At 36.3% G+C, this 13,138-nt stretch overlaps 1 protein-coding gene across 4 annotated transcripts in view; it reads left to right on the top strand.

Moving 5' to 3' along the window:
- UBR5 (ubiquitin protein ligase E3 component n-recognin 5) overlaps nucleotides 1–13,138 on the top strand; it is a 133,119-nt gene that overhangs the window by 77,947 nt on the left and 42,034 nt on the right. For all 4 annotated transcript variants that reach the window (XR_012128341.1, XM_073229914.1, XM_036995290.2 and 1 more), the window contains exons 22-25: nucleotides 684–810; nucleotides 4,701–4,852; nucleotides 5,290–5,385; nucleotides 5,753–5,876. Coding sequence is in view for 3 of the 4 variants with exons in the window: in XM_073229914.1 (XP_073086015.1) it covers nucleotides 684–810; nucleotides 4,701–4,852; nucleotides 5,290–5,385; nucleotides 5,753–5,876 (499 nt within the window). In the remaining variant the exon portion in view is untranslated. The remainder of the gene's footprint in view (nucleotides 1–683; nucleotides 811–4,700; nucleotides 4,853–5,289; nucleotides 5,386–5,752; nucleotides 5,877–13,138) is intronic.

The raw sequence follows: 13,138 nt of genomic DNA, 5'->3' as shown, positions 1-13,138 counted from the left end.
ATACTTAATGAGCTTTAATGATTTTTTAATTGTAGATGACTTTTATTGCCATGAGGATTATTTGACAAGTTAAGCCAAGTTACGTTGAGGCAAATTTTATCCCAATTTTCAGACTACAGAGGAAAAAATAGCCTACTGACTTGTCAAAAAAAATAAGATTTATTGCCATAAAGCTTTAATTGACTAACTGTAGGCAGAAACTGAAAACCTATAGTATAATTGTATAATGCATAATGCTTTTCCTTATTTGGAATTCTGATGATGATATTCTCGTAGCTACATTTTTGAATAGTGGTTTGCAGGTTTCTGACTAGCTCATCATCATTCAGGGAGTGTAAGTAGTACATAAACTATGACTGAGGTACTGATATGTGGGTCTTTTCTTCCTTGGTAATAAAAGCTACATTTCAGTCTACTTACAAATAGCTTTTTTTCTTTTTTTTTTTTCTTTCTTTTGACAATTAGGGGTTTGAAAAGTAAGGCAGATTAAGGAAATAATATACATTCTAAAGGTCATAGTACAATCTCTCTTAAGTGTCTGTTGCTCTAAGGAAAAATAAAGCTATCCGTTAGTGTATACATTAGACACTAAAATACATAGTGGTCAGCATTTGATGGCTTGTACATACTTAATCTCTTAGTTATTTTTGAAGTTTAAATTGTTTTCCTCTCTTATGTTTCAGAAGCAGAGCGCTCTGAAAGAAATACATTTGCAGAAAGACTTTCTGCTGTTGAGGCCATTGCAAATGCAATATCAGTTGTTTCAAGTAATGGCCCAGGTAATCGGGCTGGATCATCAAGTAGCCGAAGGTAATGTGATTTTTACCAGGAAAGTTTAATTTACAGAAACATTATCCAAGTACAGAAAGAAGTTTTATCTCTTACCTGTCATATGCATGAATTGGTGGTCCTTCCTTCTGTATTGTTTTTGTTCCTCCCAGTATCACCCTGGGAAAAATACCTGATAATACCTAATTAGAGTTTAAGTATAGAATAGAATCTAGAATGCTTCAAAAATTTGAAACAATTCAGATGAGTAGTTCAAGGTTGAGTCCTGAATGTGTTTTACATTTATCATTCTTGTTTCCTAGGAAGTTACCTTCTTTAGTTGGAGAATAGTAATAATGATTGAAAGAATCTCAATTTTTTATTTTCAGATTGCTATTTATTAGGTCAATTTGTCAGATGTCTTAATGATCTGGGAAGAAATAAAAGGATGATGTGTATTACAAAATTTGGTATTTTAAATTTTCAGGCTTTCTGAGTTGTGGGATGAACAAACCTTTATAACACTAAATATTACTAGGCATGTGAATAGATGAAGAAGATAAAGAATTCAGAATGTAGTGTTTGTTTTGTTTTCTTTCCTGAAGAAAAATAAAAGCACATTTATATTAGACACGAGAGTCAAAATTCTTGGATATCTGACAGATCTTTAATGGAAGCACTGCTCACTGTGCTAATGTGATAGGTGGTAAAGTCTACTTAAAATGAAGACTCTTCGCCTATTTTCTGTTCCATATTCAACTTTGCCTTTAAAAATGATTCTTCTAAAATTGGTACCAAGTTGATAGCTTCCCAGGTTCCAAAACATCCTGAAGTGTGAGATGTATCAAAACTATTTATGGGTGGCCAAATTATAATTTAAAACAGTACGAAAACATGATGTTAGACTTATTACAGAATGGAAGTTACCACCGGCTTATTTGGTTAGGACTGCACTAGGCAGTCAAAGTGTTGGTCTAAAGTGGAAAGCAACTTACTAAGTTCTTCATGGAGAAATTAGTGTCTGAATTATTTCAGGTATTTCATTTCCTCAGGGAAAATACAGGTGCCAATCAAGTTGGACTCTGATATGGTTGGTCCAATGCCAGTGCTGCCATCTTTTTTCATGTAAGGATTATTTTGAAGGCAAAGACTAAAAGGAGCTTCGAGAGTGGGCACTGTGTTGCTCACAGAACTAATTTGCAGAGTAAGCTCCTTTGAGGCATTTGCCGAAGATGCCACTGCAGTGCTCTTATCCGGTTCAAGCTCAGGGCTGCCGGTTGAACAGATGAAAGCACAGGAGGCTTATTATCCGCGCCGGGCAGTAGGAAGTCCAGAGACTGCTTCATTGAAGTGAAACACTCCTCTAGCCTACACTGGATTGTCTAGGCGATGCCCCTTGATGAGTATGCAGGCTGGGATTCATGAGCTGTAAGCTCAAAACTGATGCAGTTTCAATGTTGAATGGAGTACTGTTAAATGCCTTCAGATGATGATTTGACTCAGAAGTTTTGTTGTGTGACTCAATAATTCCAGAGTACAAAGGGCAGATTTAGTGGAAAGCTTGATTGATGCATCTGATTTCAGGTGTATGTACTCTAGAGATTGTTAATCTGGAAGACACATGACCTTCGCTTTTTTGTCACAGTGGTATGTTTGAACATGACTGGATTCTAAGGCTTCTGTAGCATGGATATAACGTGCTTACAAAGAGGAAATTACATCATCCTTGAATTCTTCCATATTGTCAGAAAATACGATGACTCCAGGCAAGCCTATACGAAGAAATGTCAAAACTCTGAATCTTAGCAGCCAAGGTGGTATCTCCTCAGTATTGTCCTCAGCCACTGAGGATACAGGTGAATCTTCATGAATTGTGTACAACATCTTGAAGAATAATTTTCTTTTTTTGTTTTTTGTTTTTGTTTTTAAAGAATCTATATGAGGAGCTGGGCGTTGTACTTAAAAATGATCCCAAGACCTAATGAAGAAAAAGAGGTTAAGGACAATTTTTTAAAATGACAAGGAATGACCCCCTCATTTAATACTGAATTGACTACATCACAACAACAAAGTTGAGAGTTTGCAAGTTCAAGATGAGACTATGGTCTCAGTTTATCTTCATTTTATCTTTAATCTACTGTAAACTAGAGGTCGGAGAACAGCCCACATATGTTTTGTTTGGCCTGCGCAATGTCAAAATTTTTTTCTTTAAAATTTGAATGCCTTAGGTGAGCATGTATGCCTCTAGTTTGCCATTACTCCCGACTTTTACGCCTGACTGCCCTTCTCCTCAGTGTATTTTACCTTCTGGGCTCAGTAGGCATTGAGTTTGTGACCCCGTGTAAACATTCTTCTTGATAGCCTGAAACATGCATTTATTTTCAGGTTTTTGCAGTGCCTCCCAATTATTGCTGATTTTTTTTCTCTCTCTGTGTTTTGAGTAAGACAAGTTAGGACACCAGTTGTCTATGTTGAGCTTAATTAAAATTGTATAGGAGCATCACAGTGTGAACAGTCACCCTGGTGTGTGCTGTTACTGGTAAGAAGCCTGCCTTTCTCTGTGGGTTTGATGTCTTTGGACGGGGAGGTGACCTCGACTGAAATACTCGCTGTGCCTGCTCCCCTTGTATCATAAAAACTCTTACACTCAAGATTCTAAATTGAGAGAGAGTAAATATTGATACCATAAAGAATTAACTATAGGTATTTTTAATAGTGAGTACTATAATAACTAATATATTATTTGAAACATTAAAATTTACTTTGCAGAATCTTCCAAAGAATGCTGTTTCCAAAGGTACATCATCATACATAAATTAGATGTGCTCCTTATAAATCAGATGTGTTCCTGAAAGTAACATTTAAAAGATATTTTTGTAAAACATTTTTTGCTTTAAAATTTTTTTTCCGTATAAAATTGAAAATGTATTGATAGGGAAAAACACGTTTACCCTTGGATTAAACAATAATTATAATTAGAGATTCAAACATTAGTAGAAATCTTTCTAAATTACTTATTTGTAGACATATAATGCTCACCTGGTAAGGTATTAGGTCTTAAACATCAGAAATATGTCTTTGGGATTCAGTCTGCATGGGAGAATTAAATCCCTTATGTGTTGCCTGGCCCTTAAAATTGAATTTTTACTCCTTATTCATTTAGAGGCTCTAAAATTGTGGCTGAGTTGAAGGGATTTGCCTTCTGTGCTCTCTCTCAATTGTTGTTAGTTCTTCATGTGTTAATTTTGTAGCTGTTGTAAGCATTTATTGAGAGGTATAGATTTTTTTTTCAGGTAGTTACCACTTCCCTTAACAAGGTCTGTGTTTGTGATTATTTCTTTTTCTTTTTAGTGATGTGCACACCTGTGCAGCATTTTTTTCCCATGTAGCAGGAGAAAAAAAATCACGCCCAGATATTAATCTAACAACACATTTTACAAGCTCCAGTTCATTCATTTCCTTGGGATGCAAGTTGTACTGTTAAAATATCTTTTTTTTTGTATGAAAAATAAATCTAAATTGGTCTTTGAATTTGTGTGGATATTAGTTCAATTGTTTTTGAGATCACAGAAAAGGATTATAGTGGGCTAACTGGGGACAAACAAATTTTTGTTTTTAATGTTCATCTGTTTGTTTATCATAACTGTATGAAAGATTATTTTCTAATCTTATTCACTGCAACTTTTGTTCCCTGTGCCTAAGTTTATGTGGGAGCTTAATATAATGGTTTTAGTGCTGAACTGGGTACTAGGTGCCCCAGTTTGGTTTCTGTCTCTCACCGACTTATTCCGTCATTCCAGAATTGGCATTTGTACTTCACTTCCCTTGCCTGGAGTGTTTGCTTGTAGAACAAACTTGATGAAAAGTTCTGTGCACTTTTTCATTACATTGTGACGTAGTAGTGAGCCCTGATTTTGTCCCTGTTCTTCTAGTTTGCGATTACGGGAAATGATGAGACGTTCGTTGAGAGCGGCAGGTTTGGGTAGACATGAAGCCGGCGCATCGTCCAGTGACCACCAGGATCCAGTCTCTCCCCCAATAGCACCCCCTAGCTGGGTTCCTGACCCCCCTGCTATGGATCCTGGTAAGATCTGTTTCTTGTTCAGTGTTTAACAAAAAGATATGGTCATGAAAGAAAAGAAATTGGACATTTTAATGGGATATTTAGAAACCTGAAATACCTAAAAGTAGCATAATGAGTAAATTATAACTACTTGAGTTATAAAGATTTGGTTTAAGGCTTTTTGTAACTTAAAAATTAAAATTCTAGGAACTCTTCTCAGGTATTCCTCTTTTATTGAAGTGTATATTTCAGTACTGATAAGAAAAGAAGCTAGCTAGTAATATATCAAGATAAGTCAATCATTGGCCTAGTGGAGTCCTTCTCTTATAATGTCTACTTAAACCTCTATCTGATTTGACCTTTGGCTTGCAGAGAAAAGCCTTAAGGCCAGTTAAGAGAACATGTTAGGGATATGTTGCCTATAATGATGTACATCCTGCTGTTCTGTTTACTGAAAGATGGTGACATTGATTTTATCCTGGCCCCTGCTGTGGGATCTCTTACCACAGCAGCGACTGGCACCGGTCAAGGACCAAGCACCTCCACCATTCCAGGTGAGAATCTGCACTATTTTATCTGCCTAGGCATTTGGAAGATAAAAGGACACACTTTGTTAATAGATTTCTGCCGATTCACACTTTATCTCAAGGACACTTCCCTTGGCTTGGAAAGCATCTAAATCTCTGAATTATTTTCCATATGTCAGCGAAATTGTGGTGTTTACGTATGTACGTTTCCATTAGTTGAGATTTGTTAAGTGTGTTAATGTGTTTAAATTCTCTATAATGAAGGTACTAATTTTTACTAGTACTAATTTTCTGGTGGTTTATTTAATAAACACTTGGTATATTACTCGATGAAAATCTTTTACTCTGTCTTGTTTATCTTGTTTTGTTACCAAACGGATCTGCTTAATTACAGGTCCTTCCACAGAGCCGTCAGTAGTAGAATCCAAGGATCGAAAAGCCAATGCTCATTTTATCTTAAAATTGTTATGTGACAGTGTTGTTCTGCAGCCCTATCTACGAGAACTCCTCTCTGCCAAGTAAGAAGTTTAATGCACTTTTGATACAAAGATTTAGCTTAGGTTCTTTTACTTCTTAATATTTAAGATGATCTTCTTGCTGTACACAGACAGCTATCTTATGTGAATTTGAAATAGTTTGTCAGAATCTAGTACTGAATTCCTTCTGTCATTAAGTCTGGGATAGCACCTGGAATCTGTAGTTCACAACTCCTTGGATTATTCTAGTGGTTTCTTTGGAATTCTTGGCTTGTAGTCATGAGGTTATGCAGAGTTTATAATCTAAGAATTCTCTTCTAATTCTAGCAATAAGTGTCTAGAGTAGGAAAGATCCGATGTTACATTTGAGAAAAACGGCTTAGAGCTTAATTAACTTGCTCAGGGTCACAAAACTAGTGAGTTACAGCTGGAATTCCAACCCTGGTCTGTCTCTTGACTGCAGAAGTGAGACTTCCAGTCATCAACCTTAATGCCATGTCTCCATATTTAAGTACAAGAAGATGTACTTTAAAATTTTTATTTCTGAGGGCAAGGGAGTTTTTATATGTTTAAGACTTAATTGACCTTAGGATGAAAATGATCCAATTTATGAATTTTAAATCATTACATTAGTAAAGGCTGCCCCACTAATAAAATCAGTCATTGGATTGTAAGTAAAGTTACTACTACAGAAGCAGCTTACAATTTATTAGTGGTTTGACATATAGATAAAAATGGTATGCATACAAATACAGTGTATCTATTTTTTGTTTTCGCAGTTGTCATTTTAGTTTCATATGTGGTATTTTGAGCATATCGTCTTTGTGTAATTTCCTCAAAATGATTCGGTCTTATCTAAAAACCTACCATGTGTTCTTAGTCCCTTTCTCTGTTTTTTTTTTTTTTTTTGAGAGGGTATCTCTCATATTTATTGATCAAATGGTTGTTAACAACAGTAAAATTCAGTATAGGGGGTCAATGCTCAATGTACAATCATTAATCAATCCATCTCAAGCCTAATTCTTGTCAGTCTCCAATCTTCTGAAGCACAACGAACAAGTTCTTACATGGTGAATGAATTCTTACATAGTGAATAAATTCTTACATGGTGAACAGTACAAGGGCATTCATCACAGAAACGTTCGGTTTTGATCACGCATTATGACCTATAAACAATCAGGTCAAATATGAATATTCATTTGATTTTTGTACTTGATTTATATGTTGATCCCACATTTCTCCCTCTATTATTATTATTATTATTATTTTTAATAAAATGCTGAAGTGGTAGGTAGATGCAAGATAAAGGTAGAAAACATAGTTTAGTACTGTAAGAGGGCAAATGTAGATGATCAGATGATCAGGTGTGTGCCTATGGACTAAGTATTAATCCAGGCTAGACAAGGACAGTAAGACATCCACGGATGCCAAAGATTTCTCTCAAAGCAGGGGGGGTGAGGTTCTGAGCCTCACCTCTGTTGATCCCCAAATTCTCACCTGATGGCCCCCCTGCGACTGTGCCTGTCTTAGGTTGTTCCTCCCTTGAGGAATCTTACCCGTCTCTGGCTAACCAGTCATCTTCCGGGGCCATACAAGGAAATGTAAAGTTGGTAAGTGAGAGAGAAGCCATATTGTTTGAAAAGGTTAGCTTTTTACTTCTTTGCAGATTTATGCCCTGTGGCTTCTATGCCCAGCACTTGTCTTGAGGTATCTTTACCACCTGGAGGAATTACGATACTCGGTAAATTCGATATGAGGCACCCTTTCTCTGTTTTTAATAGATTTTTCATTTCTACAGTTAATTTCTATTTCACTATTTTAGTATCCTCACAGTGGTTGGCCCCCCACCCTGCCACCACCTCCCTCCCCACCAACACACACACAAAATATATACCATTTTCTGGAAAACACTCAATACGACATTCTATTAATAAGCTGGTATTATTATTATTATTTTTTTTTTTTTTGAGAAGACATCTCTCATATTTATTGATCAGATGGTTGTTAACCACAATAAAATTCTGTATAGGGGACTCAATGCACAATCATTAATCAACCCCAAGCCTAATTCTCAACAGTCTCCAATCTTCTAAAGCATAACAAACAAGTTCTTACATGGTGAACAAGTTCTTACTTAGTGAATAAGTTCTTACATGGTGAACAGTGCAAGGACAGTCATATCACAGAAACTTTCGGTTTTGATCACGCATCATGAACTATAAACAATCAGGTCAAATATTATTTGTTTGATTTTTATACATGATTTATATGTGAATCCCATATTTCTCCCTTATTATTACTATTATTATTATTTTTAATAAAATGCTGAAGTGGTAGGTAGATGCAAGATAAAGGTAGAAAACATAGTTTAGTGCTGTAAGAGGGCAAATGTAGATGATCAGGTGTGTGCCTATAGACTAAGTATTAATCTGAGCTAGACAAGGGCAACAAAACATCCACGGATGCAGAAGATTTCTCTCAAAACAGGGGGGGTGAGGTTCTAAGCCTCACCTCTGTTGATCCCCAATTTCTCACCTGATGGCCCCCCTGCCACTCTGCCTGTCTTAAGTTGTTCCTCCCTTGAGGAATCTTACCCGTCTCTGGCTAACCAGTCATCTTTTGGGGCCATACAGGGAAATGTAAAGTTGGTAAGTGAGAGAGAAGCAATATTGTTTGAAAAGGTTAGCTTTTTACTTCTTTGCAGATTTATGCCCTGTGGCTTCTATGCCCAGCATTTGTCTTGAGGTATCTTTACCACTTGGAAGAATTATGATACTTGGTAATTTCGATATGAGGCACGAATTCTACTTAAGGGTTGTAATTAGGAAGGAAAAAGAAAAGCTATAGAAATAGTAGCAGACGGAAGAAAACATGGGAAGATTGATTATTTCTTTGACATATCTTCTTGTAGAGTAACTTAAGCATGTATAGGTTTTAAACTACTAATTAAATTGCATACACACATTAACATAATAGGAATACAGCTACATAACCAAAGCAGACCTACAATTACCAACCATATCCAGTGAAATCAAGAAAACCAGTTAGGTACCCTAGGCATTTGTGAAAACTTATCAATGATATGATGGATATTGTCTAACTGAATTTGAATAGTTTGAGAAAAATCAGTCAAATTAAAACAACACATTCCTGGGAACTGTTCACATCCCATATGTTCTTTTAACAGTAGATGGTCTATAGTCGCAAGATTTTGGAGCGCTGCAACTTGCACTTCTCCTAATTCTTGGTTGAGTTCTGACAGTACAGATCCAGTCAAATTTGTTGTTTTACTTTATGCACAGGCCAGAATAAGCTGGTATTATTGATGGCAGGGTTGAAACAAATTTCAGGAGCAGCAAATTTCTTTTATCTTTTAGGTGATAAACATAGAGATTCCCATATGGGTCCTTTTTATGTTACAAATATAGACTTCCCTGGAGATGCTAAAAAATTTTTCTAAGTGGTATAGCTGGAAAGTAGTTAACATATAGATGACTCAGTTAAGAAAAATGTCTTCCTTAATTGTGTTTGGCAGTACACAAAGTTCTAGGAGAATACATCAAAACAATTGAATGTTACCAGTTCAAGCATGGCTGTGATGGGGATGCATGTGTATGCTGAGGAGGAAGGATTTTATTTTATTGTATTTAAAAAATTTTTTATTAAGGTATTATTAATATACATTCTTATGAAGGTTTCACATGAAAAAAACAATGTGGTTACTACATTTACCCATATTATCAAGTCCCCACCCATACCCCAATGCAGTCACTGTCCATCAGTGTAGTAAGATGCCACAGATTCACTGTTTGCCTTCTCTGTGCTGCACTGTTTTCCCCGTGACCCCTCACACCATGTGTACTAAACATAATACCCCTCAATCCCCATCTCCCTTCCTCCCCACTTGCTTTCCCACACCCCTTCCCTTTGGTAACCACTAGTCCCTTCTCGGAGTCTGTGAATCTGCTGCTGTTTTGTTCCTTCAGTTTGGCTTCATAGTTATACTCCACAAATGAGGGAAATCATTTGGTACTTGTCTTTCTATGCCTGGCTTATTTCACTGAGCATAATATCCTAATATCCTCCAGCTCCATCCATGTTGTTGCAAATGGTAGGATTTGTTTATTTCTCTTGGCTGAATAGTATTCCATTGTGTACATGCACCACATCTTCTTTATCCATTCATCTACTGATGGACACTTAGGTTGCTTCCATTTCTTGGCTATTGTAAATAGTGCTGCGATAAGCATAGGGGTCCATATGTCTTTTTGAATCTGAGAAGTTGTATTCTTTGGGTAAATTCCAAGGAGTGGGATTCCCAGGTTAAATGGTATTTCTCTTTTTAGTTTTTTGAGGAACCTCCATATTGCTTTCCACAATGGTTGAATTAGCTTACATTCCCACCAGCAGTGTAGGAGGGTTCCCCTTTCTCTGCATCCTCACCAGCATTTGTTGTTCTTAGTCTTTTCAATGCTGGTCATCCTTACTGGTGTGAGGTGATAATCTCATTGTGGTTTTAATTTGCATTTCCCTGATGATTAGTGATGTGGAGCATCTTTTCATGTGTCTGTTGGTCATCTGAATTTCTTCTTTGGAGAACTGTCTCTTCATATCCTCTGCCCATTTTTTAATTGGTTTACTTGCTTTTTAGGTGTTGAGGCATGTGAGTCTTTATATATTTTGGATGTTGATCCCTTGTCGGATATGTCATTTACAAATATATTCTCCCATACTGTAGGATGCAGTTTTTTTTCTGTTGGTGGTGTCCTTTGCTGTACAGAAACTTTTTAGTTTGATGTAGTCCCATGAGTTCATTTTTGCTTTTGTTTCCCTTGCTCGAGGAGATGCATTTAGGAAGAAGTTGCTCATGCTTATGTTCAGGAGATTTTTGCCTGTGTTGTCTTCTAAGAGTTTTATGGTTTCATGACTTATATTCAGGTCTTTGATCCATTTCAAGTTTACTTTTGTGTATGGGGTTAAACAATAATCCAGTGTCATTCTTTTGCAAGTAGCTGTCTAGTTTTGCCAACACCAGCTGTTGAAGAGGCTGTTGTTTCCCCATTGCATGTGCACGGCTCCTCTATCATATATTAACTGACCATAATGGTTGGGTTTATGTCAGGACTCTCTATTCTGTTCCATTGGTCTGTGGGTCTGCTCTTGTGCCAGTACCAAATTGTCTTGTTTACTGTGGCTTTGTAGTAGAGCTTGAAGTTGGGAAGCGAGATCCCCCCAGTTTCATTCTTCCTTTCCAGGATTGCTTTGGCTATTTGGGGTCTTTGTGGTTCCATATGAATTTTAGAACAATTTTCTTTAGTTCGTTGACAAATGCTGTTGGTAGGAATTGCATTGAATCTGTAGATGTCTTTAGGCAGGACGGCCATTTTAACAATATTAATTCTTCCTATCCATGAGCACAGGATGTGTTTCCATTTATTGGTATCTTCTTTATTTCATTTCTTTCCTGAGTGTCATGTAATTTTCAGAGTATAGGTCTTTCACTGCCTTGGTTAAGTTTATTCCTAGGTATTTTACTCTTTTTGATGCAACTGTGAATGGAATTGTTTTCCTGATTTCTCTTTCTGCTAGGTCATTGTTAGTATATAGGAATGCCACAGATTTCTGCATATTAATTTTTGTATCCTGCAACTTTGATGAATTCCAATATTAGATCTAGTAGTTTGGAAGTGGATTCTTTAATTTTTTTATGTACAGTATCATGTCATCTGCAAACAGGGACCGTTTAACTTCTTCCTTGCCAATCTGGACTGTTTAACTTCTTCCTTGCCAATCTGGATGCCTTTTATTTCTTTGTGTTGTCTGATTGCCATGACTAGGACCTCCAGTACGATGTTGAATAGAAGTGGGGAGACTGGGCGTCCTTGTCTTGTTCCTGATTTTAAATGAAAAGCTTTCAGCTTCTCGCTGTTAAGTAAAATGTTGACTGTGGGTTTATTGTATATGGCCTTTATTTTGTTGAGGTACTTGCTCTCTATACCCATTTTGTTGAGAGTTTTTATCATGAATGGATGTTGAATGTTGCCAAATGCTTATTCAGCATCTATGGAGATGATCATGTGGTTTTTGTCCTTCTTTTTGTTTATGTGGTGGATGATGATGATGGATTTTCGAATGTTGTACCATCCTTGCATCCCTAGAATAAATTCTACTTGATCATGATGGATGATCTTTTGATATATTTTTGAATTCGGTTTGCTAATTTTTGTTGAGTATTTTTCTATCTGTGTTCATGAGGGGTATTGGTGTGTATATATATATATATATATATATATATTTTTTGTGGTGTCTTTGCCTGGTTTTGGTATTAGAGTGACTTTTGAAAGTATTCCCTCTTCTTCACTCTTTGGAAAACTTTAAGGAGGGTGGGTGTTAGGTCTTCACTAAATGTTTGATAAAATTCAGTGGTGAAGCCATCTGGTCCTAGGGTTTTGTTCTTAGGTAGGTTTTTGGTTACCAGTTCAATTTCATTGCTGGTAATTGGTCTGTTCAGATTTTCTGTTTCTTTCTGGGTCAGACTTGGAAGGTTGTATTTTTCTAGAAAGTCATCCATTTCTTCTAGATTATCCAGTTTGTTAGCATATAATTTTTCATAGTATTCTCTCATAATTCTTTGTATTTCTGTGGTGTCTGTAGTGATTTTTCCTTTCTCATTTCTGATTCTGTTTATGTGAGTAGACTCTTTTTTTCTTGATATGTCTGGCTAGGGGTTTATCTATTTTGTTTATTTTCTTGAAGAACCAGCTCTTGCTTTCATTGATTCCATTGCTTTATTCTTCTCGATTTTATTTATTTTTGCTCTGATCTTTATTATGTCCCTCCTTTTACTGACTTCAGGACTCATTTGTTCTTCTTTTTCTAGTTTTGTTAATTGTTAGTTTAGAGAGCTCATATGGGATTGTTCTTTCCTGAGGTAGGTCTGTATTGCAGTATACTTTCCTCTTAGTACATCCATTCAATTCAAATTTTTGAATTTACCGAGGCTCTTTTTGTGGCCTTAGTATATGATCTATTCTTGAAAATGTGCACTTGAGAAGAATGTGTATTCTTGAGAAGAATGTATATTCCATGTGCACTTGAGAAGAATGTGTATTCTGTTGCTTTTGGGTGTAGAGTTCTGTAGATGTGTGTTAGGTCCGTCTGTTCTAATGTGTTGTTCAGTGCCTCTGTCTCTTGATCTGTCCTTCAGAGTAAGTGGAGTGTTGAAGTCTCCTAGAATGAATGCATTGCATTCTATTTCCCCTTTAATTCTGTTAGTATTTGTTTAAGATAATGTAGGTGCTCTT

The sequence above is a fragment of the Manis javanica genome, chromosome 2 (assembly GCF_040802235.1).
Source record: "Manis javanica isolate MJ-LG chromosome 2, MJ_LKY, whole genome shotgun sequence".
NCBI lineage: Eukaryota > Metazoa > Chordata > Mammalia > Pholidota > Manidae > Manis > Manis javanica.
This window is presented reverse-complemented; position numbering and strand designations above follow the sequence as displayed.